Source organism: Amblyomma mixtum, chromosome 1 (genome assembly GCF_055824585.1).
Source record: "Amblyomma mixtum isolate Tamu chromosome 1, ASM5582458v1, whole genome shotgun sequence".
Lineage (NCBI taxonomy): Eukaryota > Metazoa > Arthropoda > Arachnida > Ixodida > Ixodidae > Amblyomma > Amblyomma mixtum.
The window spans coordinates 59,632,890-59,657,399 of NC_143012.1; the positions used below are offsets into that span (position 1 = coordinate 59,632,890).

At 46.6% G+C, this 24,510-nt stretch overlaps 1 protein-coding gene across 1 annotated transcript; it reads left to right on the forward strand.

The window, feature by feature from the left end:
* The first annotated feature begins 1,468 nt into the window (after nt 1-1,468).
* LOC149366390 (uncharacterized) lies at nt 1,469-15,335 on the forward strand. Its single transcript, XM_089570699.1, has 3 exons — nt 1,469-1,484; nt 3,259-3,639; nt 10,555-15,335. Exons 1-3 carry the CDS (start codon nt 1,469-1,471, stop codon nt 10,647-10,649), a joined length of 492 nt encoding a protein of 163 aa, XP_089426825.1. The 3' UTR covers nt 10,650-15,335.
* Nucleotides 15,336-24,510: the final 9,175 nt, after the last annotated feature.

Sequence of the window (24,510 nt, forward strand, 5' to 3'; positions counted from 1 at the left end):
TGCTTTTTGTGCTCTAGTCTCCACTTTGAGTCTTGGATTTTCACTGCCGTTCTCCAATCCTGTAATTTAGTTCTGCAGTCTCAATATTTTGCTCTTGTTTCATTTGTACTTCCACGTGCTATTTCTTTGCAAAATGAGCAGTGAATATCATTTACATTTACAAACTGCACACCGTGGCGGAAGGCAGTTCAGTTAATGATTGGTCGCGACAGGCTGCTTGAGAAGGGCAAGTTGAGCTTTGTAAGCCCCAGCGGTGGCAGCACCTGCCATCGCGGGGAAGTGGTGCATCGCTTAGGCGCTGCACCACTGCACCAGTAGTGGTATGAGGATTCCCAGCTATCTGTGAATGCAGAGAATGATCACTTTTGCATATATGAGCACTAGCACGTCTAATTAGCATGTCCTGACCACGCTAAGTCATCCACCATTTTTTAATTTTTATTTTTGGGTAGCCAGCACTTTCTCTAGAAAACACGAAGGAAAAAAAACTCGGGAGCGTCCGGCGACAAACTTCGAGCTTAGACATAAAAAGTAAAAAGGATAGTGATATTTATCGCTGCTATGCACACGCATGCATGGGCCAGTGTGGCAAACTGACTGTAGACCAACCTCACTGCTCTAGACGCCCACGCCATGGGCTGCACAAATGCGTACACTAAAACCTGCCAACACCGAAATGTTAAGGACTGACTCTAAGACCGAAAACCTGCGGGAGGGAACGACTTTATGAGAACTTGGCTTGCGAGCACTAGCCACGGGACGTCGCGTTCTCTTTCACGAGTTGTTTTTCCTCCATGCTCGAAAACATTTTCAAATTGTCAGTGCAGCTGAGCTGATAGATTGGATTGGGCGCAAATGGCGTGCACATTCACATTGATTTTACGATTTTCTTATCTTTTTCCTGTCACTAGTTTGTCAGCTTTCTTTCTTTTTGGTGAGGCGATCCTCATTGATATCTTAACGTATATTGGAATTACACAGTGAGCTTGCTACAAATCGCATTATCCTTCCATCTGTAATGGCTTTCGTATCACTGTCTCTGCATCGTGGTCACATTGCTGTGGGGAATGCTCTGAAGACAGATGTGCCACTCTGTGTGGAGGCTTCAGACACCTTTCAGAGGGCTTTGCAGTGCATTCCAGAGAACATGTACGTTCAAATTAGCACGCAATGTCACCTTAGGCACATGGATTTTTGTGAAGGTGAAATGATTGAAAAGTTGACTCCCCGTTTATGTTGCACATGGGCAGCTAAAATGCATATCTTCTAGAAGCTTGCTGGCTTCTAGAGAGAATGCCTTCTGTGAATGCACTCAGTTTGTACCACACTCACAAATGACTCTTATTCTGCAATGCATTCGTGTCCACTTTTAAGGTGACCTTAGAATTGTATTGTGATGGCTTCCACTGTAGTTCATACATCACAGCCCTAGCCTTTTGCGGCACGTTTGCCCGCTTCAAGGCACTGGATGTCCTATGGGCAGAGTAAGCAGAGCTGCAAGCCTTGGTTAAATTACGAGGTTAATAAGTGGGCGGACAAACAGATACGAGCGAACACGGGAAAAGCAGGCACTTGAAAATATGACAAGTTTGAACTTGTACTTGAATAAAGAGCACGCAATGGAAGTCAATCGTGAAACTCAAAATATCTTATTGTGCAAATGGCACACAGTATCAGGCTGTCTTAAGAGCAATAATAAACTATAAGATGCACACCGGAGGACAACAGCTATATCTTGTTTTTTGGACATGCAACCTTTCCCGTCCACTCCCGTCAAACACCCACACGGGTCTCACACCTCCTCAGCTTCTCCACTGTCCAAACCTCACCACAATTCGGAAACCCTTCCGAGAGATTTCGCTGGTTGCTCAAAAATAAAAGTAAAAAGAAACAAAGTATCAGACCTGCGCGGGGCTCGTGGTGCACACTGCTGACATTCCTACAAGCGTGTCCTATCATGTCCATAAATTGCATAGTCACTGCACTGAGTACTCCCCCAACATCCCTGTCCACTCCCTGATATCGGGATTCACAGAAGCAATCTACCACGAGCAAGGGAGACTGTCACATGGAACAAATTAGACTTTAAATTGTTCTGCTCTGCTTCTCAGTGCTACAGCTGGATGGTTGTTCATTTGGAAAAATTTTTGATATCCACAAAAAATTTTGTCGATAAAAGTTAGTAGACTGCCCATTTTAACCTGAATTGTTTTACTTCATGTGTACTGGAGCTTGGAGTGCATGCATACGCTTCTGATTCTATCTGCTGTAAGAAAACACTGTCTAGCCTGGAAGTGCCTTCCTTGGTATTTATGATTCATGCTTATTTCGTTGTTTCCGCGTGGTTTATAACCTGACTTTTGTTCCACTGCTATTTTTTCAGAACAGCGGGCCATATCATTCTAGATTGATTAGGAAAGCTTTTCCTTTGTATTTTTTTCTGCTGCATTCAAAACTGATGTGCACGTTTTAACTATGTACTCGTTGCATTTCAAGATGGTGCTATTAACCCGCCATCAAACTTTGGGTCGGGGACTTTTGTCTTTTCTTGGGGCTTTACAAAGAAAATTGCTCACTCCCAACATCTGCAGAACAGCTGTAGAGTCGCTTGCTTTTTTGGTACAATAAACCGTTGAACAAGGTAGCTCCTAGACATGTGCACTCTCAGATGACACCAGAGATGGTGCAGTGTGCAGAAGTGAATTTGTGCTAATTACTTTATTTTTGGTCGTAGCAGGTTATCTCGAAGTCACTATTGAACATTTGGCTTCGTTTCCAGACAGGGAACAAGTCCTTCAGCAGTTATTTTCCAGCAGCGTGAACAAGGTATTCCTGAAATGTGCAGAGTAATTAATGTTGAAGCTTTAATAGACAGAAGGAAAGTAGGCGTTAGCAGTGTGCTGTGTCGTTGATGAAGGCTTTTTGACTTTCTTTTATTGATGAAATTCTCTTCAGCATGACTTGCAAGTTTTCTTCCAATGATACGAGCACTTTGTCTAAGCAGCTCTGGCTCTTAGGTTTGCTGTGCAGAGTATGCTCATTGTGCTCCTTAATTCTTCAAAAGCTAAAACATTATCCCTCCATAAAAATATATGAATAGAAAATTTTGATTAAAAAAAAGTTTTCTTTTTTTAGGATCAACCCATTGACTCATACGTTGCCTTCTAGATATACAGGTCTCTGGTCATGTTACCAAATGAGCTTTGACATGTCTTGTTCAGCATTCCATTGAAAACTGCCTGTCTTTCATTGGTGCAGGCCTGGTCAAAGCTGATGCTGACCAGGGTGTGCCGCCTGGGGAAAACTTGCAGGATGTCAACACCAATATGCAGCACTCTATGCCAAGTCTTTGTAACACTGTTGGAAGCCACCAGGGTGGACATGTGAACAAGCAGTTGCATCATTGTAGCCACTGCAGTAAGGGCTTCATGAATAAAAGCCACCTAGAATTGCATCTTTGCCTCCACACTGGTGACCATTGCTACCAGTGTGACCACTGTGGAAAGAGATGTGTAAAAAAGTCTCACTTGGTCAGACACATCCGTACCCACACGGGTGAGCGTCCATACAAATGCGACTACTGTGGGAACAGCTTTGCTGAAAGAGGCCATCTGGTGACACACCATCGCACCCACACGGGTGAGAAACCATTCGAGTGCCACCTCTGCCCCATGGTCTTTGCACAGAGATCAGTCCTTGCAAGGCATCTGTGAGCTCTTAACAGTGAAAAACCGTATCAATGTCAGTTCTGCACGTCGGCGTTCAAAGGAAAACAAGATTTAAAGCGTCATGAAAAAAGTCAACATGCTTCAAAAACCACAGTTCCTTAAAGTTTTCATGCGTTTTTCCAACTTTGGATACCGAAATAATTGCTGCCTAACCAGTCTCATATTTTAATTGGTCAGGTTTGGATAAAATATGCAAAATTTACATGATTTAAAGTGCGTCGGCATGGGGCAATTCTTCAGTTGCTTTCCCTCCTGTGTAAGAAACCTGAACCAAGCAAACTGCTGCTGTCATGAACGGGACTTAAATTGTGGCATGTGCAGATGTCATCATTTTACTAGTTTCAGTGTGTTGAATGACGTGCATGAATTCTGGTTACAGTTCAAGAAGATCATATATTCTTGTGAGCGGGGCTTCGTTTAACTCTCCAAAAACAGCCAATAAGTAAATATGGTTCATAAAACCTGGATGTTTTTTCAGGTGCGTCACAATAATAATTTCTCGCACCTTTTCTATTTCTCATTTTTATCAGTGCATTCATTTCTGTGTCCCCTCATCTGTTCAACTTTGCCATTTCTTTCAGACAAATGTTTAAAGAATTAAAATAATTCACTTTCTAGAATGAGGTTTTTAGCAGGAAATCTAAAATTTGTCCATCGATATGGAGTACTCACATAATTTCTTAAGCCTTAATAAAAAAAAAAAAGCTTTTGAAGGAGAAGAAAAAAAGGTCTTGGTGTTGTTACAATGTGCATATGTTTTCTACTAAAATGTTTGGCGCTGGCTAACAAACTGACATACTAAAGTCCGAGAAATTCTGTGTTCTTTTCTGAGTGTCATACCACCACAGAAGCATGCTGTCTGATTGTTCTTTCGATGCTTGTGTTGTGGCTCTATCAGTGTGATGCAAGAGCAGGGAAGTAAAGTCCAGCCTTTTGATGATGTACTATGCTTATTTTTGGTTTACTGGCTGCTTCAGAGTGCTTTATCAGTTGTAATTGCGTGCTGTAACGGTTTCCAGGATTTGTGACCAAATCAATAAAATTTTCTTGTCATCCATTCAAAGTAAAAGGATGTAGTACCCGGAGAAAGCCTATGCCTTGGGCAGCTTGAAATGCTGCTGCCTTTACACATGGTGGCAGTGAAAGTACATTACGGACATGACACGAACATACAGTGACTAACCACCGATTGCTCTATTTATTGTGTGGTCAAATTTATAGGCTGAAAAATATGGTGCTAGAGTACACAGAACTAAAAAGAAATACAATTCGTGAATTAACCCATGTACCGCCGCGTTGGCTCAGTTGTTATGGTGCTTGCCTACTGACCCGAAAGACGGGGGTTCGAGCCTGGCCGCGGTGGTCGAATTTCGATGGAGGTGAAATTCTAGAGGCCCGAGTTCTGTTCCATGTCAGTGCACATTAAAGGGCAACTGCACCACTTTTTTGAGAATTTCGCGACATTCAAGGATACAGATCTTTATATGCTGTAGGTAAAGCATGCCAAGTGTTTTTTCACTAGCATTTAAAATAGTGACGTAATCGATGATTGAATTTTGCGCTTCTCCTCAATGCACCGGAGAAGTGCAGGGAAACTCAACGTGACGTCATGGAAGGTATGATTTCAAATTACCACTGTCGTCAGCCACACCCTGCCCTGACGCGTTAGACGCTGCCAAACAACTCTCGGCAGGGTTCGCCTTCGGTGGCGTTGGTTTTTTTCCTTCAAAGCACGCGTTTGTGCGTTGGAAATGTACCCATACCTTCGATGATGTCATCATGCGCCCCCCACTTGGCATTGTGCGCTGCGGAGAAGCTGGAATGGCGTTCGGATTTTAATCGGCGATTACTTCACTATTTCAAGTGCTAGCCCAAAAAGACTTCGCATGCTTTACCTGCAGGTTTCACACATTCGACCCTCTTAAGCTCGTTGATTTCTAAAACCTATGCAGTTTCCCTTTAAAGATCCCCAGGTGGTCGAAATTTCTGGAGCCCTCTACTACGGCTTGTCTCGTAGCCTGAGTCGCTTTGGGACATTAAACATCATAAGCCAAGCCAAGGCGAACGAAAAGGAAGCAACCTCTCAGTGCTGGGTTCATTAACATGCAAGGGGGAAGAAGTCGAATTAAATGGGATGAAATCGAAGAACAACTAAAATCTGAAAACATTGGGGTATATGGGGTTGCGGAAACTCACCTGAGAGACATGGAAGAACTGCCACACATTGCACGTTACACTTGGATAGGGTGTAACAGAAAAGAGAAAGACCGTAAAGGTGGAGGCCTAGGGACATTAGTAAAGGGGCAAGATTGGGAAAGGGTTAGAGAGAACTGCAGAGAGCATCTATGGCTTCAGGGCATAGTGGGGAGTCTAAGAACAATAACAGGGTTTGTATACCTTAAAACAGGGATCGAGTCGAGTGAGGAGAATAAAGGCCATTTCGAAGGTATGTCTAAAGACATCAAGGAGTTAGGCTCACATCAGGAAATAATCATCTTGGGAGATGTGAATGCTTACTTGGAATACTTTGATGGAGCTACAGATGCAATTGGGAAGATTTTAGGAGAGTTGTGCGCTGCCCATGACCTATTAATGATTAATGCGGAAATAAAATGCGACGGGAAAGTAACATGGGTAAGAAATAATTCGCACTCAACTATTGACTATTATCTAATGTCACACAAACTGTATAACAGGTTAGAGGATGTAAAGATTGACGAAGAAGGTATGAAAAGCCTGGGAAGCGACCACACAAGAATCAAAATTACATTTGGTAGCGCCATACCAGCAGTAGGAACTCAAGGGAGGGAAAGCAAACATAACCTCACTGATTCATAACTGCAGGAAGTGTCTGGACACATTGAAGACATAGTATCCCAGCAGCCGGATAGGGAGTGGACATATGATGCCCTAGTGGGGGTTTTTCAAGGGCAGTTAGAGAAGGCCCAAAGAAAAAAGGGAAGACACGCACCAAAAAGCTGCTGGGACAGGGAAGTGAAGGCAGCCATAGCGCGACCACAGGAGGCATCTAGGGAACACAGATTTGCAAAGAAAAGGGGGCCCCAATAGACGAAGTGGATGCAAAATGGAATGAATACCTTGAGAGCAAAAGGGAGGCAGTGGCATTAGTTCGAACAAAAATAGGAAAGGCAGGAGTCCAGTGGATGATGGAGGTAAATAAGAAAGATAGGAATGCTGCAGAGAGGTTTTGGGAGCACATAAGTCTACAAGGGAGGAGGGCATCCAACACACTCTGACCACACAGAATGGAAAAAGAGTAGAGGGAGAGGAAGCACAAGAATTTATCAGACAAACAATCGAAGCAGCATTTGTAGAGCCTGTGGCGGATGGACTGGGGGAGAGCAGGGACAGCAATGGGACAGTGGAGGAAGAGCTTAGGGAGAGAACAGCAGGGGACTGGGACAGAATAGAAGGTAAGGTTCCCATCGGAACAGCGACAGGACCAGACGGCACACCCATGATATTAAATACCATACTAGGTGAAAAAAGCAAATTGAAACTACTACAGATCATTGAAAAAGTAGTAGTGGGAGAAGACGTTCCAAAAGACTGGAAAGTGAGCAGGATGAGACTAATATACAAAGGCAAGGAACGCAGGCATAACGCAGTGTATAGAGATAGCTGGGGCAGGTCGGAGGCCTCTATGGATGGCATTTTTAGACATAAAGGGGCATATGACAATGTGAATCAGGAAAAACTTTGTGACGAATTGAAGGGATATGGTGCCGATAGAAATCTGGTTGAATATCTACAACGCGTATATTCAGACAATGAGGTCGCAGTAACCTGGGAGGGAGAAACTACAAAACCAGCTAAAATTAAGAGAGCGCTAAGGCAGGGCTGCCCACTATCACCCCTACTTTTCATGGTATACGTGAGCCAAATGGAAGAGAGGTTGGAAGAGAGTAGGGTAGTGGTTGACGTGAGTTATATGCAGGATGGTCAGAAGGTAAACCAAGTGTTGGCTGGACTAATGTATGCGGATGATATTGTTCTACTAGCAGACAAGCGAGATAGGCTGCAGGTACTAGCTAAAATCTGTGGTGAGGAGGGCAACAAGCTAAGACTCCAGTTCAGTAGAGAGAAGTCAGGGATAACGGTATATAATGATGAGAAGGGAGACCCACTAAAAATACAGGACACTATGATAGACCATGTGAGAACTTTTAAGTATGTAGGTGTATGGCTAACTGAAGGGAAAAATATCAGGAAGAGCATCAGAGGATTCTGAAGGATAAAGGAAAAAGGAATTCAGACATTATGAAGCATAGAGCACTATGAAACTATAGTAGGTATGAGGTGGTTAGAGGGGTATGGAAGGGAATCATGGTACCGGGCCTCACATTTGGAAATGCAGTCCTGTGCATGAAATCAGAAGTAGAGTCAAGGCTAGAGGTCAGACAAAGAAGTGTAGGAAGGCTAGCCTTGGGAGCCCATGGGAACACTCCGAATGAGGGAGTCCAGGGAGATATGGGTTGGGCATCGTTCGAGGTTTGGGAGGCAATCAGCAAACTGAAATATGATCAGAGACTAACCCAAATGGAGGAAACAAGGTGGGCAAAAAAAGGTGTACAAGTATCTGTACATGAAAAGTATTAACACAAAATGGACTAATAGAACCCGAAGGCTAAGAACGAAGTATTTACGGGTGAGGGATGGGACGCAACAAAATAGTAACATGAAAGCGTAGGTAAAGGAGACGGAAAGAAAGATGTGGAAAGAAAGAATGCAGGAAAAATCGGCGCTAGGCATATATAGGACACGAAAACAGGGCATCAAAAAAGAGCGATTATTCGATAATTCGCGGGGCAGTTCACTGCTTTTTGAGGCTAGGACAGGGACTTTGAGAACAAAAATTCAGGGGGCACTTTGGCTCTCTAAAGTGCTGCAAGGCGAAAGCGTTTCCTGGCCGCTGTTTCTTTTTATTTTTCATATTTTTTATTTATTTTTTGCTCCTTTTCTTAATTTTATTGTTTTTATTTTTTTTCCACATCTTATTTTTATTTGTTCTTATTTTTGTTTATTTTCTTATTTTTATTTTTCATTTTCCTTTTCTTGACTTTACTCCTTTTATTTTATTTATGAAGCCTATGCATTCACTAGATGCGCCTTTATTCATGCTGGAACCTTGAGCCTTTTAAGCAGTGACGCCGAAAGGCGGACGAATCTGCCGAAGCGTCTGTCGACACGGCTGCCGACGGGTCTGTCGACATTCCTGCCGACGCGTCTGTCGACACTCCTGCCGACGCGTCTGCTAACGACAGTATGAGGCATTAAAGACTTTCGCCTTAAGAAACGTATAGGTCCAAATTTGAAGAAGTGGATATTTTGTGCTCTGCTTGTAAAACGGAAACGGAGACCATAGAGCACTTGGTTCTGAGGTGCGCAGAACTCCGCCCAGCCCTCCCAGAGGGGGCAGCAACAGCCATAGAGATAGCTCTGGGATTTACTGGGGAGGACGGGCGAGAGGATGGGAAAAGCGTGACATTAACGAAGGGGAGGTTGGAGAATTGGTGGCGGAAATCAAAGGAGGGGTAAATTTGGAGGATAGACAGACTAGACATTGTAAGAGCGAAAGGGAAAGAAAGGGAAACGAAAAATAAATTAACAATGGGGGAAGTATAGGCTAGGTGGCGAAAGCTACCGCGCGGTACAAAGGGTAAAGCCACTATCATCCATCCATCTAGGTTGACATAAAAAAAGAAAGCTGCATCGCTATGAGCATCAACAATGGCAACAACTTCGAGTGCTAGCAGGTGCTGTCATATGGCAGGTAAACTCAGGCGTTTGCAAATTTGTGCTCCTCTAATACGTCTTTTTTTGTGATTATACGGCTGGTCTGGCTCCATGCGGCTAAATGCATGTCAAGCCGCAGCATGTCATATAGAAATCGTGGTTTGTCTTTGCGCGTGCTTAGCAAGTTTCCGACCCGTTGGCGCTTTACCAGTCGGAGCAAAGCTGTAGCTTTGCAAATGTCTAGCCACAGATGCAGGTCATTTGCCGCAGTCAAAGCTACTTGTGTAACCAGAGTTAGATCAGTTACCTTTGGTGCAGGTTGAAGTACTTTGCCATTCGTAGTGGATAATTCATCGCGTGCTCCCGCGTGAAAGTAAACGCAGCAAGTGCTAAGGTGCCGATTTGCACTGGCTAGCCGCTAAAAATTGAATGGATCTCTGTGTTCTTCTGTAGCTGCCTTGCTGACACAGTCGTTAGAGAGCTTTTCGTAGCTGCTTTCAGCTCCAGCGGGTGTGACTACAGTCGATGTGCGCCATTTACTTTGTTCTGAGGTGTATGCGGTCCATTCTGCCTTTAATCGCTGAGTGAGCGCAATTCTGCGATTGTCGTGGTGTGTTTGCTTTCTCGAGGACTATTGTAGCCATAAAAGGTATGGTTCATATGCGCCTAGACACCCGAGAAACTGTGACACCGTGCTTAAAGCGCTGCCGGCTATTCTGGGGCCCGATGTAGGTGATCCAGATAGCGGTACTTGTGGCCATCTGATCGCGCCGACGAGTTGAAAAAAAGAGCATGTCAATATTGATTTTTTGTGTGTGTGTGTGTGGCGAAGAAACCGCCGCGCTCTGCTGTTATAGAATCATTCAAGGATTCACATTTAAGCGTTTTAATAGTCTGCACCGAGCAAGGACAAACTCTTGACACTCTTCCATCGCATTATTTATCTTCCCTTTGACATGTCCTCGTGTCATTCATGTTATTATTGTTAAATGCACATAGTATAACAATGCTGATTGTGGCTTTGGGACATTATTTTCATTTGGGCTGCTTTCTTTTTTCCATCTCACAGGTGTCATAAATCACGTTAAAAAGACAAGGACTGCTAATTGCCAGGAGAATCTTCCAAGGAGAACCGCTGCCAACATCAGGAGATCCATAGGTTGATGCTCGTATCCTGTAAAACCGTGTATCCTTTGATCGGAATGTGTTGACCATAGTCCAATGTATTTAATGTGAACCCTGAAACTGGATTGGATTGGAAAACGTTTTTTGTCAGCACTGAGCACTAGTGGGCATTATAGTAGGTGGCTTCGAGCCCATGGCTCTTGGCGACCTTGTGAGCACACTCAGTGGCCCGGACTTGCGTCAACGGGTCTGAGCTGGCCAGTATAGCCTCCCACCGCTCTAGAGAAGGGACTGGTGGTAGGTCCGCCGGTGGCGGCGCCTTTTTGCAGCTCCATAAAATGTGGTCATATCCGGCTATCTCGCCGCATTGTTTGCAAGTAGCGTTGTATTGTGTTGGATACATGTGTGCTAGTCTCGACGGGCTAAAGAAGGCTCGTGTCTGGAGCCGACGCCACGTTACCTCCTGGCTTTTGTCGAGCTTTTTGTCTGGTGGCGGATAGATCCTCCTTTCCAGTTTAAACTGATTGGTGTATTCGTGAAATGATATGAATGCATCTCTCGTGAAATTTGGGGACTCAACCCGGCTCACTGCTCGGCTGACATAACCTCGAGCTATACTGTGAGCCAACTCGTTTCCCCTGTTCCCCGAGTGTGCCGGCACCCATATTAGTTCCACCTCTCTTTGGTCCCAGTCTTTATGTCTTAATATTCGTTCTGCCTCCTGGGAGATCATACCCCGCGCAAAATTATTGATAGCCACCTTGGAGTCGCTAATTATGGTGACTGCTTTGGTGTTGGCCATTGCCATGGCGATAGCCGCCTCCTCCGCTGTCCCTGAGTTTTTTGTTTTGACCGAACCGGCCGTTAATGTTTCACCCGAGTCGTTCACGGCCACGACCACAAAGGAGTCGCCTCCTTCGTATTCCGCCGCGTCTACATAGGTTGTGTATTCCGAGCCTTCGAGCTTGGCTTCAAGGGCCTTTGCTCTGGCTCTCCTTCTGCCTTCGTGAAAAGCAGGGTGCATGTTTTTTGGAAGTGGTTTAATAGTGAGTAATTTTCTAACTTTGGTCTCTAATTTTGCCTGCGCGTTTCTTTCCGGAATTCTATCATGTAATCCTAGGTTGCTCAGTATCTTTCTCCCCGGGGGTGAGGTCGCAAGCCTCCTTAATTGCGCAAATATATGTGCCTCGCATAGTTCCGTGGTGGTGTTGTAGATCCCCTGTTTAAGAAGTCTTTCTGTAGGAGTGCAGTGGGGCAGCCCCAATGCTGCTTTATATGCCTGCCTTATGATCCCATCTATTTTGTTCTGTTCCGCCAGCCCTAGCTTGAGGTAGGGAACGGCGTAAACTTTTCTGCTTATCACGAAAGCCTGAACCATTCGGCAGAGATCTTTCTCTTTGACTCCCCGTCTTTTGTTAGCTATTCGCCTTATGAGCCTGGTTGTCATGTTAATTGTGAACTTAAGCCTGTTTATTGTCTCTGTGTTCTTTCTATTGTCCTGTATTATAAGTCCTAGGACCCTGATTTTGTCAACTCTGGCTACCGGAGTCTCATTTACCAGTACGTGAATGTCTCCTGCGTTGGTATCGCGTTTGCTAGCACCCCGGATCACCAGAAGTTCGGATTTGCTTGGCGAGCATTTTAGTCCTGCCCATTCCGCGTAATCCTGGACAATATCGATCGCGTGTTGGAGATTTTGTTCTATTTCCCCATCGTTTCCTGTATGCGTCCATATTGTTATGTCATCCGCATATAGCGTATGGTTTAAACCTTCGACAGTCTTCAATAGCGGCGGTAGGTTCTTCAACGCCAGGTTGAATAAGAAAGGAGAGAGCACTGAGCCCTGCGGAGTTCCCTTGTATCCCAGTTTAATAGTTTCTGACTGGATGTCTCCTAGATTTATGTCTGTGGTTCTGCTGGTTAGAAAGTCCCTTACGTAATCGTAGGTCCGCTTTCCAGGGGCAATCTCCGCCAGATTAGTTAGTATGACCTCGTGTTTGACGTTATCGAAGGCTTTATGTAGGTCTAGGCCCAGTATAGTTTTGGCGCCCCCTTTGTTGGGCGGGTCTATGATGTCTGCTTTGAGCTGGAGCATGACGTCCTGCGTGGACAACCTGCTCCTGAAGCCTAGCATCGTTTCAGGAAATACCTCCCTTTCCTCTGCGTATTCCTGGAGTCTGTTTAATATGACATGTTCCATCAGCTTCCCCAGGCAGGACGTTAGCGATATCGGCCTGAGGTTGCCCACTTCAAGTTTCTTCCCGGGTTTTGGAATAAAGATTACTTTGGCATGCTTCCATTGTGAAGGTAGACTACCTCGTTTCCATGTCTCAGTTAGGTAATCTGTGACTGCCGTGACCGAGACTAGATCTAGGTTCCTTAGCATTTTTTTGGTTACCCCATCTGCCCCCGCTGCCGACGTGGTTCTTTGTTGACTCATTGCTCTCCATACCTCCGCTATCGAGATGTCCTCATCTAGGTGTGTGTTCTCTGCTCCTTGGTAAGCTGGAGATGAACCCCCTTTGTCTGTGTTAAGGTACCTGCTCTTCAGTTCCTCTATTAGGTCCGCGGCTGTTCGCTGGTATTTGTGAATCAATCGTTTAAGCTGCCCTTGTGCCGCCGACTTTGTTTGTCCTGGGTCTAGTAAGTGGCGAAGAAGATGCCACGTGTTCTTGCACCCTAGCTTTCCATTCATTTCATCGCAAATTTGTCCCCAGTGTTGACGCTGAAGCTCGTTTGTGTAGTCTTCTGTCTGTTTTTCGAGTGTCGATATTCTCTTCTTTAGCCTTCTATTGTGTTTCTGTTTTTTCCACCTCTTCAAGAGGCTCTCGTGGGCTTCCTACATGTGGGCCAGCCTCGAGTCTGTGATGTCATGTTCGGTGGTTGGGGTCTGTCTAGTGTGAGTGTTTACGTCTCTTTTGAGTGTCTCAACCCATTGATTTAGATCCGATATCTCCCTCGGAGCGGTTCTGTCCCGGACTTTTCGGAGGGTGTCCCAGTCTGTCAGCTTCGTTTCGCGCAGCTTCCCTTTCATTGGCCTGGTTTGTGTTTCAATCTCTATGATGTAGTGATCACTACCCAAGGTGTGTCCTGTGTTTGACCATCTTTCACCCTCGAGGTCTTTGCCTAGCGTCAAGTCTGGGGATGTGTCTACGCTGACGCTATTGCCTATCCTTGTGGGGTCTTGCGGGTTGTTTAGTAGCGTGAGCTAGAGCACTGCACGGGCCTCAATCTGAGGCCCAAGCCCGGCCCGGGCCCGAGACCTGAAGCCCGAGCCCGGCCCAGGCCCGTGGTTTCAAGCCCGGGCCCGGCCCAGGCCCTCTAAGTTATCACTCTGGCGAGCCCGGCCCGGCCCGTGAATTCCGGAGTGAAGCCCAGCCCGGGCCCGGCCCGGCCCGTTCAAAGTAACGCTGGAGGTGTACTGCTCACTCTGAGCAAGTAGACTGTTACTAGATCGATAAGGAACTGGCCGGGAAAGGTTCTGAAACCACAGTTTGGCTTGCAGAGAGTTGGTTATTTTTAACCCAGAAGGAAGTGATTAAGAGCAGTGCTCGCCAGGCTCGTCTTTTGGACAGTGATCTCGTGTAGGTGCGCAAAGATAAACTCGGAAGTTCCGAGAGCCAAATAAAAAGGGCTGCATACGCACGTAATAGAGTACTTCGCACTCCCCCCATGACTTTAATCAGTTATATTTTGCCGCCCGCGAAGTATAAACATTAAAGCTGACAAGCAAACAGTGGGATGACATTTTTTTAGTGAACGCAATCTCACAGGTGGAACTCATAGCCGAACTGGTCGCCTTTCAGCACAAAGTGAAAGCAAAAAGGCTTGAGTATTTGACAGTGTGTGTTTTGAAGACTATAAGCGTCCTAAACTAATATGTTCTTCCCGAATGCATTTCTGATAGTGTATAGGTATGTTTTCGGACTACAAACGATCAATGGCCATTTAAGACCGGTTGAATTTTACTCTTGCTGGTGGAGCAGAAAATAACGCGCGAACCACGTGATAACTTGCATACAAAACACTTGTCATGACAACCAGGCTGAAGAAGCGAGGAGGGATAAATGTGGTTATGAGATGAGATTTACAAACTCCCGCGAGCTTTTGTGGCTATTTCATTTTTGAGACGTTCCGGTCAGCTGGTCAGAAACAGAACCAAGCGCGCTTTAGTTAGTGAATTTTCTTGCATGAGAAAAATATAGGTATAAAATAAAAGCTATGTTTTTGGGGCCCAAGGGGAGTCAGGCTGTGAGAGACACCGAAGCAGAGCGCTCCGGATCATTTCGACCACCTGGGTTTCTTCAACGAGCAATGATACCACAAAGTATATGGCTGTCATGCTTGCCGCCGAAATAGAAATGCGGCCGCCGAGGCCAGGAGCAAACCCTGTTTCCCCGGTTCAATAATCAAGCTCCTTGACCACTAAGCAACCGCGGCGTGGAAATACGGAAATAAATAAGTCAATGAATAAAGCTTAGTTTTTTTTCTCAGCGCGTACTATAACTCATAGCTCATCCGTGTCGCTGCTCCAATGCCGCGGTTGTGTACTTCACTCTACAATAGTCGATGAATAGTCGGACACCAGCCGTTTCTGTACGAACCCATGCCCGGCTCGGGTCCGCAGCTTTAAGCCCGAGCCCGGCCCGGGCCCGCAACTTCAGGCCCGGACCCGGCCCAGGCCCGGCAAAACAGATCCTGTCCAGGCCCGGCCCGCGGGCCGGGCCCGGGCTTTCGGGCCGGCCCGAGCCCGTGCAGTGCACTAGCGTGAGCCTTAAGTTTTGGATTTCTGTCCATAGTTTGTTTCCCTTAGGGGAGGCCGTCCGATATCCCCATGCCGGATGCGGGGCGTTGAAGTCCCCCGTGATTACTAATCCCTACTTATAAGATAGTCTAATGGCTTTACGTAATAGGTCCGCCAGCCCTGTGCCCCGGTTTTTCGGTGAGTTGTATATATTCAGAATGAAGAGACTGTTGTCCCCTTTTCTGTTTGGGATTATTTATAACATCACGTAGTCCTCGCTTGTGTTTTCGAGTGCGTGTTGTGTTGCCGTTAGATTTCTTTGCACTAGCGTGGCCGTGAACGACTTGGGTTTGTGCTCTTTTTGCACTTCTAGCGGGGTGTACGCGGCGTAGCCATTTAATTTGACCATGCCGCTTGCCTCCGGCAGCGTGATTACGTCCGGTGTGGTTATGTTTTTTTTTAATGTATGCCTGCAGGTTCCATCCTTTGGACTGGAAGCCTCTGCAGTTCCACTGCCAGATTCTAATTTGTTGGCGAGGGGCCATGATGTCCTATAGAGGCTGCTGCTGCGGTTGCAGCGAGGGGAGGGTGTTGCCGGCAACAGGGGGAAGCCTGGCTTCTGTGTTTGCTAGTTGTTCCAGAATTTGCTGGAAGCAACCCATGGTTCGTTCCCTGAACATGACGAATTCCGCCGTCAGATTGTCAGCACGTTCGGCTATTTTGTCTACCCTAGCGGTAAGGGCATCAATTCTAGCGTCTTGAGTGTCAACCCGCTTCAATAGTGTGTTCATGTCCGACCTAACCTTGATGTGGGTTTTAGCCGATGCGTCCTCGTTAGGACTTTCTGCCACCTTTTTGGGAGTACTGTCGTCTGTGTTTCCCTCTCTGGGTAGAGGTCTTTTCAAGGGGACTCTGGTGTCTGTATCCATTGTGTTTTGAATGTCTCCCCCTTCATATGTGTCACGCGGGGGCGCCTGACTCGCGTTTTGTGATTGTTGCAAAGGAGGTTTCTCGACCACCTTCGGCTGTTTTGTGTTAGCGTTAATGAGTTTCCTCAGCTCCGCCATTTCCTTCTTTATGGTGTCTAGCTCTCTGTCTCTCTTAGCGAGCTGCTCTACCAGTTCCTTCTCCCGAGCGGTTTCCCAAGAAGAGGCCTTATCTGGCCAGCTCACCTTTCTGCCCGCGTCTCTGTCCTTGCTTGAGCCTCTTCCTCTGCTCGAGCTGCTCTCTCTGTCAGGACCCGAGCTGGCGCCTCCGGTCCCCGGTAATGGTGGGAAGGAGCTCGATCTGCTTCTCCCCCGGTGGCCTTGGCGGGTGCCGCTGTGGTCCCTGGTCTTCGGTCTTGGTTGGTGTCCGGAGTCAAGTTGCCCCAGGTCGGTCTTGGCTTTATAAGGTTCTTTCTTTGCCAGCCGATATTTGCAATTCCGGCTGCCGGTGTTGTGTGGCCCCCCGCATACGATGCATTCGGGCTTGCATGTCGGCAGTTCTCCCTCCGGTGGGTCTGGATGGACTTCGCCGCATCTGCGGCAGCGCTTTACCCATGGCTTATAGCACACATCCGTCCTGTGTCCCGTCTTCCTGCAGTTGTAGCAGGTCTCTACCCGCTCTCGGTACGGGTAGACGATGAACACTGATCCCCAGTAGAAGACTTGTCTGGGAAGCTTTTTCTCTCCAAAGGTGATGAGAATAGATCTCGACTTGCCAATTCTTCTGGTGTTGAGTACTACGATGTCCGGGTTGTGTTTGATGAATCCTTGACGGACTTCTTCCGGTGTTCCGATATCATAGGCGTTGGTTACCATGCCCTTAATTGCGTCGTCGGGAGCCGCGACGTAGGGTGCCATGGCGAGGGTCTTCTCCCCGATAACTATCGTCTTTATCCTCGCGTAGGTGCTCGCGCGTTGACGATTTGGTGTGTTGACCGTGTACGTGTTGTTCACGGAGTTGATTCTTGAAGTGTCTTCGTCCAGGACATCTCCGTATGGTAGTTGCGCGGCCGCGCAGGTGGCCAGCAGTAGGTGACGTGGCACGTAATCGTTCAAGTTCCAGCCTCTGGGCCTGAAGATTATTTTATAGTCGCTCTCCGGGAGCTTCGGCATTGGTGCCCTTTTTCGGATGTTCGGGTCTTGCCTCTTTTTCTGAGTGGCAGTCGATTTCTTCTCCCCGGCGCCGTGATCGCCAGCGTTCCCGCAGAAATTCGCGGCGGCGTTCGTGCCAGCGTTTCCAGGCTTCCCGCCTTTTCTCATCATGCGGTTGTGCATGCTGAGAACGGTCTCCCGCTCACCGTTCTCAAATTCCGAGGGTGCCAGTTCATCTCCGTCGACGGCATTGATCATCGTGGTGGTCACGGGGCCGCCCCAGGGGCCGGCTCCCGTCGATGCACGGGTAACTACGCTAGGTCTGGGCGTTAGGCCTAGCTAGCTCTCACGCGTCCGAGAGGTGAAAAGTCCCATGAAATGTGAAATAGTCCACCGTTTGCCCGAAATCCAGTGTACCCTTGCACGGAGGGAGAATCCGGATCTGTTCGCGGTAGTTTCCGGCCCGCAGGCCCAAGTTGAACGCCGAAAAACAGCTGCTTGGCGGGAGCGCATGCGACGCACGTCTGCACCGCTCTGACGCGGGTGGTTCTTCCCTGAAACTGGAATATATTCCAATTAGAGACATAGGTCGGCACACTCACTCATGAGTGCACTCATATTGCCTCACTCACACTCACTCTCGTCTGTGAGTGTGAGTGAGTGGTCGTGAGTGTGAGTGGACGTGAGTGTGGGTGTGAGTGCGAGTGGTCTTGAGTATGAGTGTGAATGAGTGGTTATGAGTGCTAGTGACCATAAGTGTGAGTGAGTGGCTGTGAGTGTTGGTGGACATGGGTGTGACTGTGAATGAGTGGATGTGAGTTCGAGTGGCCGTGAGTGTGATTGAGCCACCTCTCATGGTGCCGAGGTATGGTTAGAGAGTAATTACTTATTAATATGCACCAGAATGCACCCGTATGGCTGCTTAAGAAAGTTAGATTCAAGCTATTCCATTATCGTTCGGGGTGATTGTGCCTTTCTGCAGCTTTCTTTCAGTCATTGTTGCATTGCTTATGCCTGTATTTCTTTGTGGCAGCACACTGCTGCTGCCAACTTTCTGGGGAAAACGTGTGTAAAGGAGAAATGGCAAAAGATGCAGTGCTCCAGGCGGGCGTCCGCAGAACTTTTTTCAAGGGGAGGGCTCCCTATGGCCGGGGATGGGGCAGGCGGTAGGTTAGCACCAAAAAGGCACTATTTGTGGTCTAAACTACCCACATGAAGCGACAATTAGAAACAGCAAATTAGTGCTGAGCTTGGAGAACATGCATTGGATTTTATTAATGAGCCAAGAATTAATATTAATAATCAAAATGCGAAAAGTTACAATCACCAAAGCGTGCTAATGAAGCTGTGTAGTTGTTTTCTGCTAGTGCATAAGAAATATACGACATTCCAGGAGAGAGGGGCACCAGCCCCCTTTGCGCCCCCCCCCCCCTCCAGATGCCTATTGTTCCAGGATATTCAGCGTCCAACACTAAAGTGGTAGGGGTTTATCATAGTTAAGCTGGATGGATGTGCAGAACCAGGTGTTCATTCTTTAATCGGAGAGGACACATAGGGGGGGACGAGGGTTTTAAAAATAACTTTTTTTATTTATGGCTAGAATGTCATGAAAGTTTGCACACAGATGCATTTTTCTCTTTTGATTCCAAATATGTAATCATAATTGAGCTGGTGGTCTTAACTCTTTCAAAGTCCAGAATGTAATTAATTAATTTCTTACACAGCTTTAATGAACTTTCTCATTGCATTTTGTTGCGTTTATTTACATGAATTGATAGCCGGAGAGTTCCCATACCTGGTGGCATTCTTCGATTTTCTCTGAAGGCATGTCATCCTGATATACTGTGTCGAGAGTAAAAGGTCGCAGTATTTGACACTGCAACTAGTTAAGTCAATTACAAATTGCTGTTTATACGTGGCTTAAACAAAAATGTAATGAGGAAGTTCATTAAAGCTGCATAAGAAATTACCTAATTACGCTTCAGAATTCATGATAACTTTTGACCTAAGACCAGCAGCTCAATTATGTCTACATTTTTGGAATCAGAAGAGAAAAACACATCTGTGTGTAAAATTTCATGAGATTATAGCCATAAAAAAAGCTCAGTTTTAAGACTCTCGTCCCCCCTTAAAGGGGTCCAGAAACACAATTTTAGTTAACTGTTTTGCCTGTTGATTGCAAACAGTGAGTTATAATGGTGCTATTAGCATTGGTAATACCGCGTATATTCCGTTTTTTAATATTTTAATGTCCTCCCAAAAACAACTTCATGGCTCTGATGGTGTCGCCACACAGTGGCGGGTTTTTAGCAGCGGATATGACATCACCTGGCGCGAGCTTGATGATCGGACAAACAGTAAATATACTTCAAATTGTGTGAATAAATAGACACATTTTGTCACCTCTCTGCGTTTTATATTAGATCAACAAAAACAACTTGTTTGTCTTAGATAAAAGCCCTGCAAAGCAAGTAAAAGAAAAATACACCACCAGGGGCGCTCTGGCATAGAAACGACGCTGCTAGCCTCAGCAAGAACGAGTTACAGAGAGCAGGCAACCATGGAGTACAAACTTCTGCGACGCGCTCTGGCTGGCTGTTTTGATTGGTTGCGCCAGGTGCCGTCATTGGGAGAACGAAATAGGAGTGGGAAGCCCCGCCAAAATCGAGTTGAGGGCAGCGTTTTGTTTGCTTGTATTTTGAAATTTCTTCACTGAATAACTCCCATTCCTGTGCATCGATTCCTGTAATTCTTTTTAAGTCAGCATCTGTGTGACATAAACAACCCACCTGAAGTATAGCCGGTATCCCCTCAAGCAGTGTTTCGCAGCCCCTTTAAGCTCCTCGTTAAAGGGGCACCGCGATGATTTCCTCAGTACCAGTTAATATCATTAAATAGATTCGCCATGCTTTCCAGAGACCAGAGCAAAAAGAATTATTGAAATCGGAGTACGCAAACGAAAATTATTCCACTCTGAAAATTCAAAATGAAAAGCTCGGGCGAAAACGCATTTCACTCGCCCATTTCACTCACCCAGTACCGAGATTGGGCGCTACAAATCAGAGCCGCGCCTAGCGCCCACGCAGCGGAAGCGTGCATGCAGTTGTTGCTTTGTCGGGGCTGTAGACAGCCGCACATTTTGACGCCGTCTTCCCCCCGTGTACGCGGCTCCATAGTCAGGGCAGGGGTGACAAAGGAAGCTCCCCGAAGTTTATTAGTCGGACTGGAAGGCTGTCGGCAGTAGCCCCCCTCCTCCCCAAACTCGACTCCCGTCTCCTGTCCGGCCTTTCCCTTCACAATTTTGGGCAAGGTGTGTCGACTGGCTTTTTTTTTCGCTGCAGTCTTGGTATGGTCACGGCTGGTCTCGACGCGTGCGCTTTCTGGTTTGAGACGTTTTTTGAACAGCGCTGGCCGCCATGAAGGTTTGAAGTGGAATGGAAAGTGTCGCCCCTCGCTGTATTCTTATTAGTTTTCGTTTGCTTTCCCTGCTTCTTTCCAGTTTTTGTGGCATCCGAAAAGCTTTCAGTACTCAGAGACATAATATTTTGGATCCATTTCGCAATTATACAGGAAAAATATGCAAACTGGACGCCCAACCAATGAGAAAGGCAGCGCCCTATCTGGATGCCACCTCATTTCCGCTGCCTCAAATGGCCGCCGCGTTGCGACACCATCGGCTCGAAACAAGCATTTCTAGCGAAGATTAAAAATCAAATGTTATGATTTCGGTGATCTCATTGTGCGTTCAAGACTTACAATTTCCCTTACTCTGCATACAAAGAATAAAGACCTCAGACATCGCAGTTGCGCGAAACACACACACACAAGACAGGTTACGGGACGAGCGCAAACTTACAACTGATTTTATTCAAAATGCAAAGCACATATTTAAAGGAAGAAAATAGAATGCACTTTGAGCATGCGCATCGAAATTATACATCATGTGGCAATCAGTAGCATACCAAGGTCTGAACTTACATCGTCTTATCGAGAAAGGCTACCTCACTATTGTACAGTGCAACCGAAGAATCACTGATACATGCTTGTCCTCTTTTCTTTATGAAATACGCTTCCATCACTTCACGTGCAATTGAATCTCGACTTTTGCCCAGAACTCTGATCTCATTAAGCCGTGGCCGACAGTGACTGCAGGACAGGCAATGCTTTGCCAAATTTGATCCCTCCCCCGTTGTTAGCGATAACCCATGTTCCCGTGCACGATCGTTCAAGCAGTGTCCAGTCTGGCCCACGTACGTTTTTCCACAAGTCAGTGGTATTTCATAGACAACTCTGACGGCGCATTCTGCAAAGGGCCTAGCGTGCTTCTTGTCACAACCACTTTTCTTTGTTCCTTGATTGGTGATGCGGGGGCATAGCTTTGCCAGTTTGGACGGTGCTGTAAACACCATTGGCACATTGTACTTTCCCGCCACCTTCTTCAGGTTGTGTGACACCTTGTGCACGTACGGCATGACTACTGGTCTTGCTTTGCTTTCAGCCCTTTGCCGCGCTTTCCCTTTCATCTTTTGCAGTAGCGTCTCAGCCACAGCCGCCACGATCGCACGGGGGAACCCGGCAGATAAAAGCCTGCCGACCTGATCATTAAAACTTTCCTGCATTCTGTGAGGACACGATTTCATGATGGCAGACTCTAGACACAGAGCAGCAATCCCTCTCTTCACAATTTTTGAGTGCTCCGAACTATAGGGCAACAGACCTCTTTGGTCTCTGGGACGGTACAACCAGCACACACCATTGTTCGAAAAGATAATGTGGATATCTAAAAACTGCAGGCAGTCCCCCGAAGGCATTTCATGAGTAAAAGGTAGACCTTTACCATGTTGCCTGAACTGAAATAAAACCTCATTCACCATATCGTGGGTCGTCATAGCGTGGTGGTTGCTCAAAAGAACTAAAAAATCATCCACATACCTAAAAACTTTTAAAACCTTACTGCCATCTAGGGCAGTTGTCAGTGACTGGTCAATACGTGATAAAAAGATGTTGGTTAGTACAGGTGCTACACATGAACCAATGCATATGCCACGGCGTTGCAGATAATGATCTTTGTCAAATGAAATAAAAGTGGTACTAAGGTAAAACTCCAGAAGTGTCATAAAATCGTCTAGGGACATGCCTGCAGAATTCTGGAACGACACTTCTCCGTCTTCTTCCACACATTCCCTTACCGATGCGAACAATTCCGCGTGTGGTACTGAGTAGAAAAGGTCTTCTACATCCACAGAAAACGCGTACCCAATTGAGTGGTTGTGGCCCAGATACTCTGTGACATCTTTTGAACTCTTTGTGCTGGAAGGGTCGTTTACACTCAGTTTGTTCAAATGCTTAAGAAGGAACTGGCTAACCATATTAATAATAGTGCAGTGGAGCAGCAGTTAAGCGATGCGCCGCTCCACTGGCAGGTGGCTATTTCTATCACAGCCACCGGTAGGGATTGTGCAGCCATGTTGCTCTTCCTGAGCAACCTCTTGCAACCAATCATTAATTTAACTGCCAGCTGCCGGTGTGGCTCAGTGGTTATTGCGTTCGCCCGCTGGCCCGAAAGATGCAGATTTGACCCCGGCCGTGGTGGTTGAATTTTCGTGGAGGCGAAATTCTAGAGGCCTGTTTGCTGTAGGAGTCAGTGCATGGTAAGGAACCCCAGGTGGTTGAAATTTCCGGAGCCCTTCACTACAGCATCCCTCATAGCCTGAGTCACTTTGGGACGAAACTCCCATAAACCATAACTGCCACCTTCATCGTATTCAGTTTACTCACAATCGGGTAGGCAGGTTGTGATGATGCCACAAGGTTACGTGTACTAGCGGCTCGACGCCCTCCTGTGCACAAGACAAGGCTCTTGCTAGGGGTTGGTACGTATGGAGCGATGGTTTTGCACTAAAGCTGGAGGAGACACTCAAGATCCGCCTAAAGGGTATATGACCAGATAGCAATGATGTGTTAATGGCTATAAATGGGGATGTGGAGATGCTCTACGTTACATTCATAAACCCCTGGGAGTCCTCATACCTCTGCTAGTGCGATGGTTAAACAATGCGGCACTTCTCTGCTATGGCAGGTGGCGCCACCGGTGGGGCTTGTGCGACCCTGTTTGGTATTCCCAAGCAACTTCTCATGACCAATCATTGATTAAAACTCGCGATCCGGTAGGCAGGTTATGATAGTGTCACGTCATGTGACCTAGGTTGCTTCTCGGGATTTTTCATGGATTTTTCACTTGCAACCAGTGACGCTGACAGCACTGCTGGCTTTTCTGTGACACGATGCCCTTAACATTGTCGCATTAAAACTGACCTGTATCAGCTGTTGCGTTGTGAACTCCGCAATTCTACATTTTCATGCATTCAGGCATGCAAGACATCCATATTTCATGATTTAAGATGCAATGGTGAATTTTTTTTCGTTACTTGTTTGCAATATTTATGTGAATATGTGTATGTGTGTTCTTTGCTAGTTTAAAATGGTTTTGAGCAACTTGAGTTACTTGAATCAGTATGCTATTCTCTAAGGGTAGTAGTAGTAGAAGAAGACCGTTATTTGGCCAAAATTTACAGGCCGAGCATGTCGACCGCCTGGGCGACCAGAAGTCGCTGTTCTTCCTCCCCTTCAGCGCCAAGCCAGTCGAGCCAGGTGGTGATGGACAAAGAAGGTGGAGGGTAGGAACCCGACTGCTGAGCAGCCGGGCAATAGAAGAGGCAATGGGCAAGGTCCGCATAGATACAGGGGCAGTTGGGACAGGAAGGGTCCGATCAATAGCGATAGAGAAAGAGGCGAGACGAGGTGATGACTGCATTCATTTGAACGTGCCGAAGAAGGCCAGCCTCCGGCACTGTGAGTGATGGATGAGGGGTAAAGGCGTTTGTCGTGTTCGAATTTATAGGCTGAAAAATATGGTGCTAGAATACACAGAAGAACTAAAAAGAAATACAAATCATGAATTAACCCGTGCTTAGATGGAGTGTATACGCGGTCAACGGGTCAAAGAACTAAAACGAAACCAAGCAGTACTCCACCTTGGGGGATTCCCCTAAATATTTGACGAACCCTCCAAGAAACC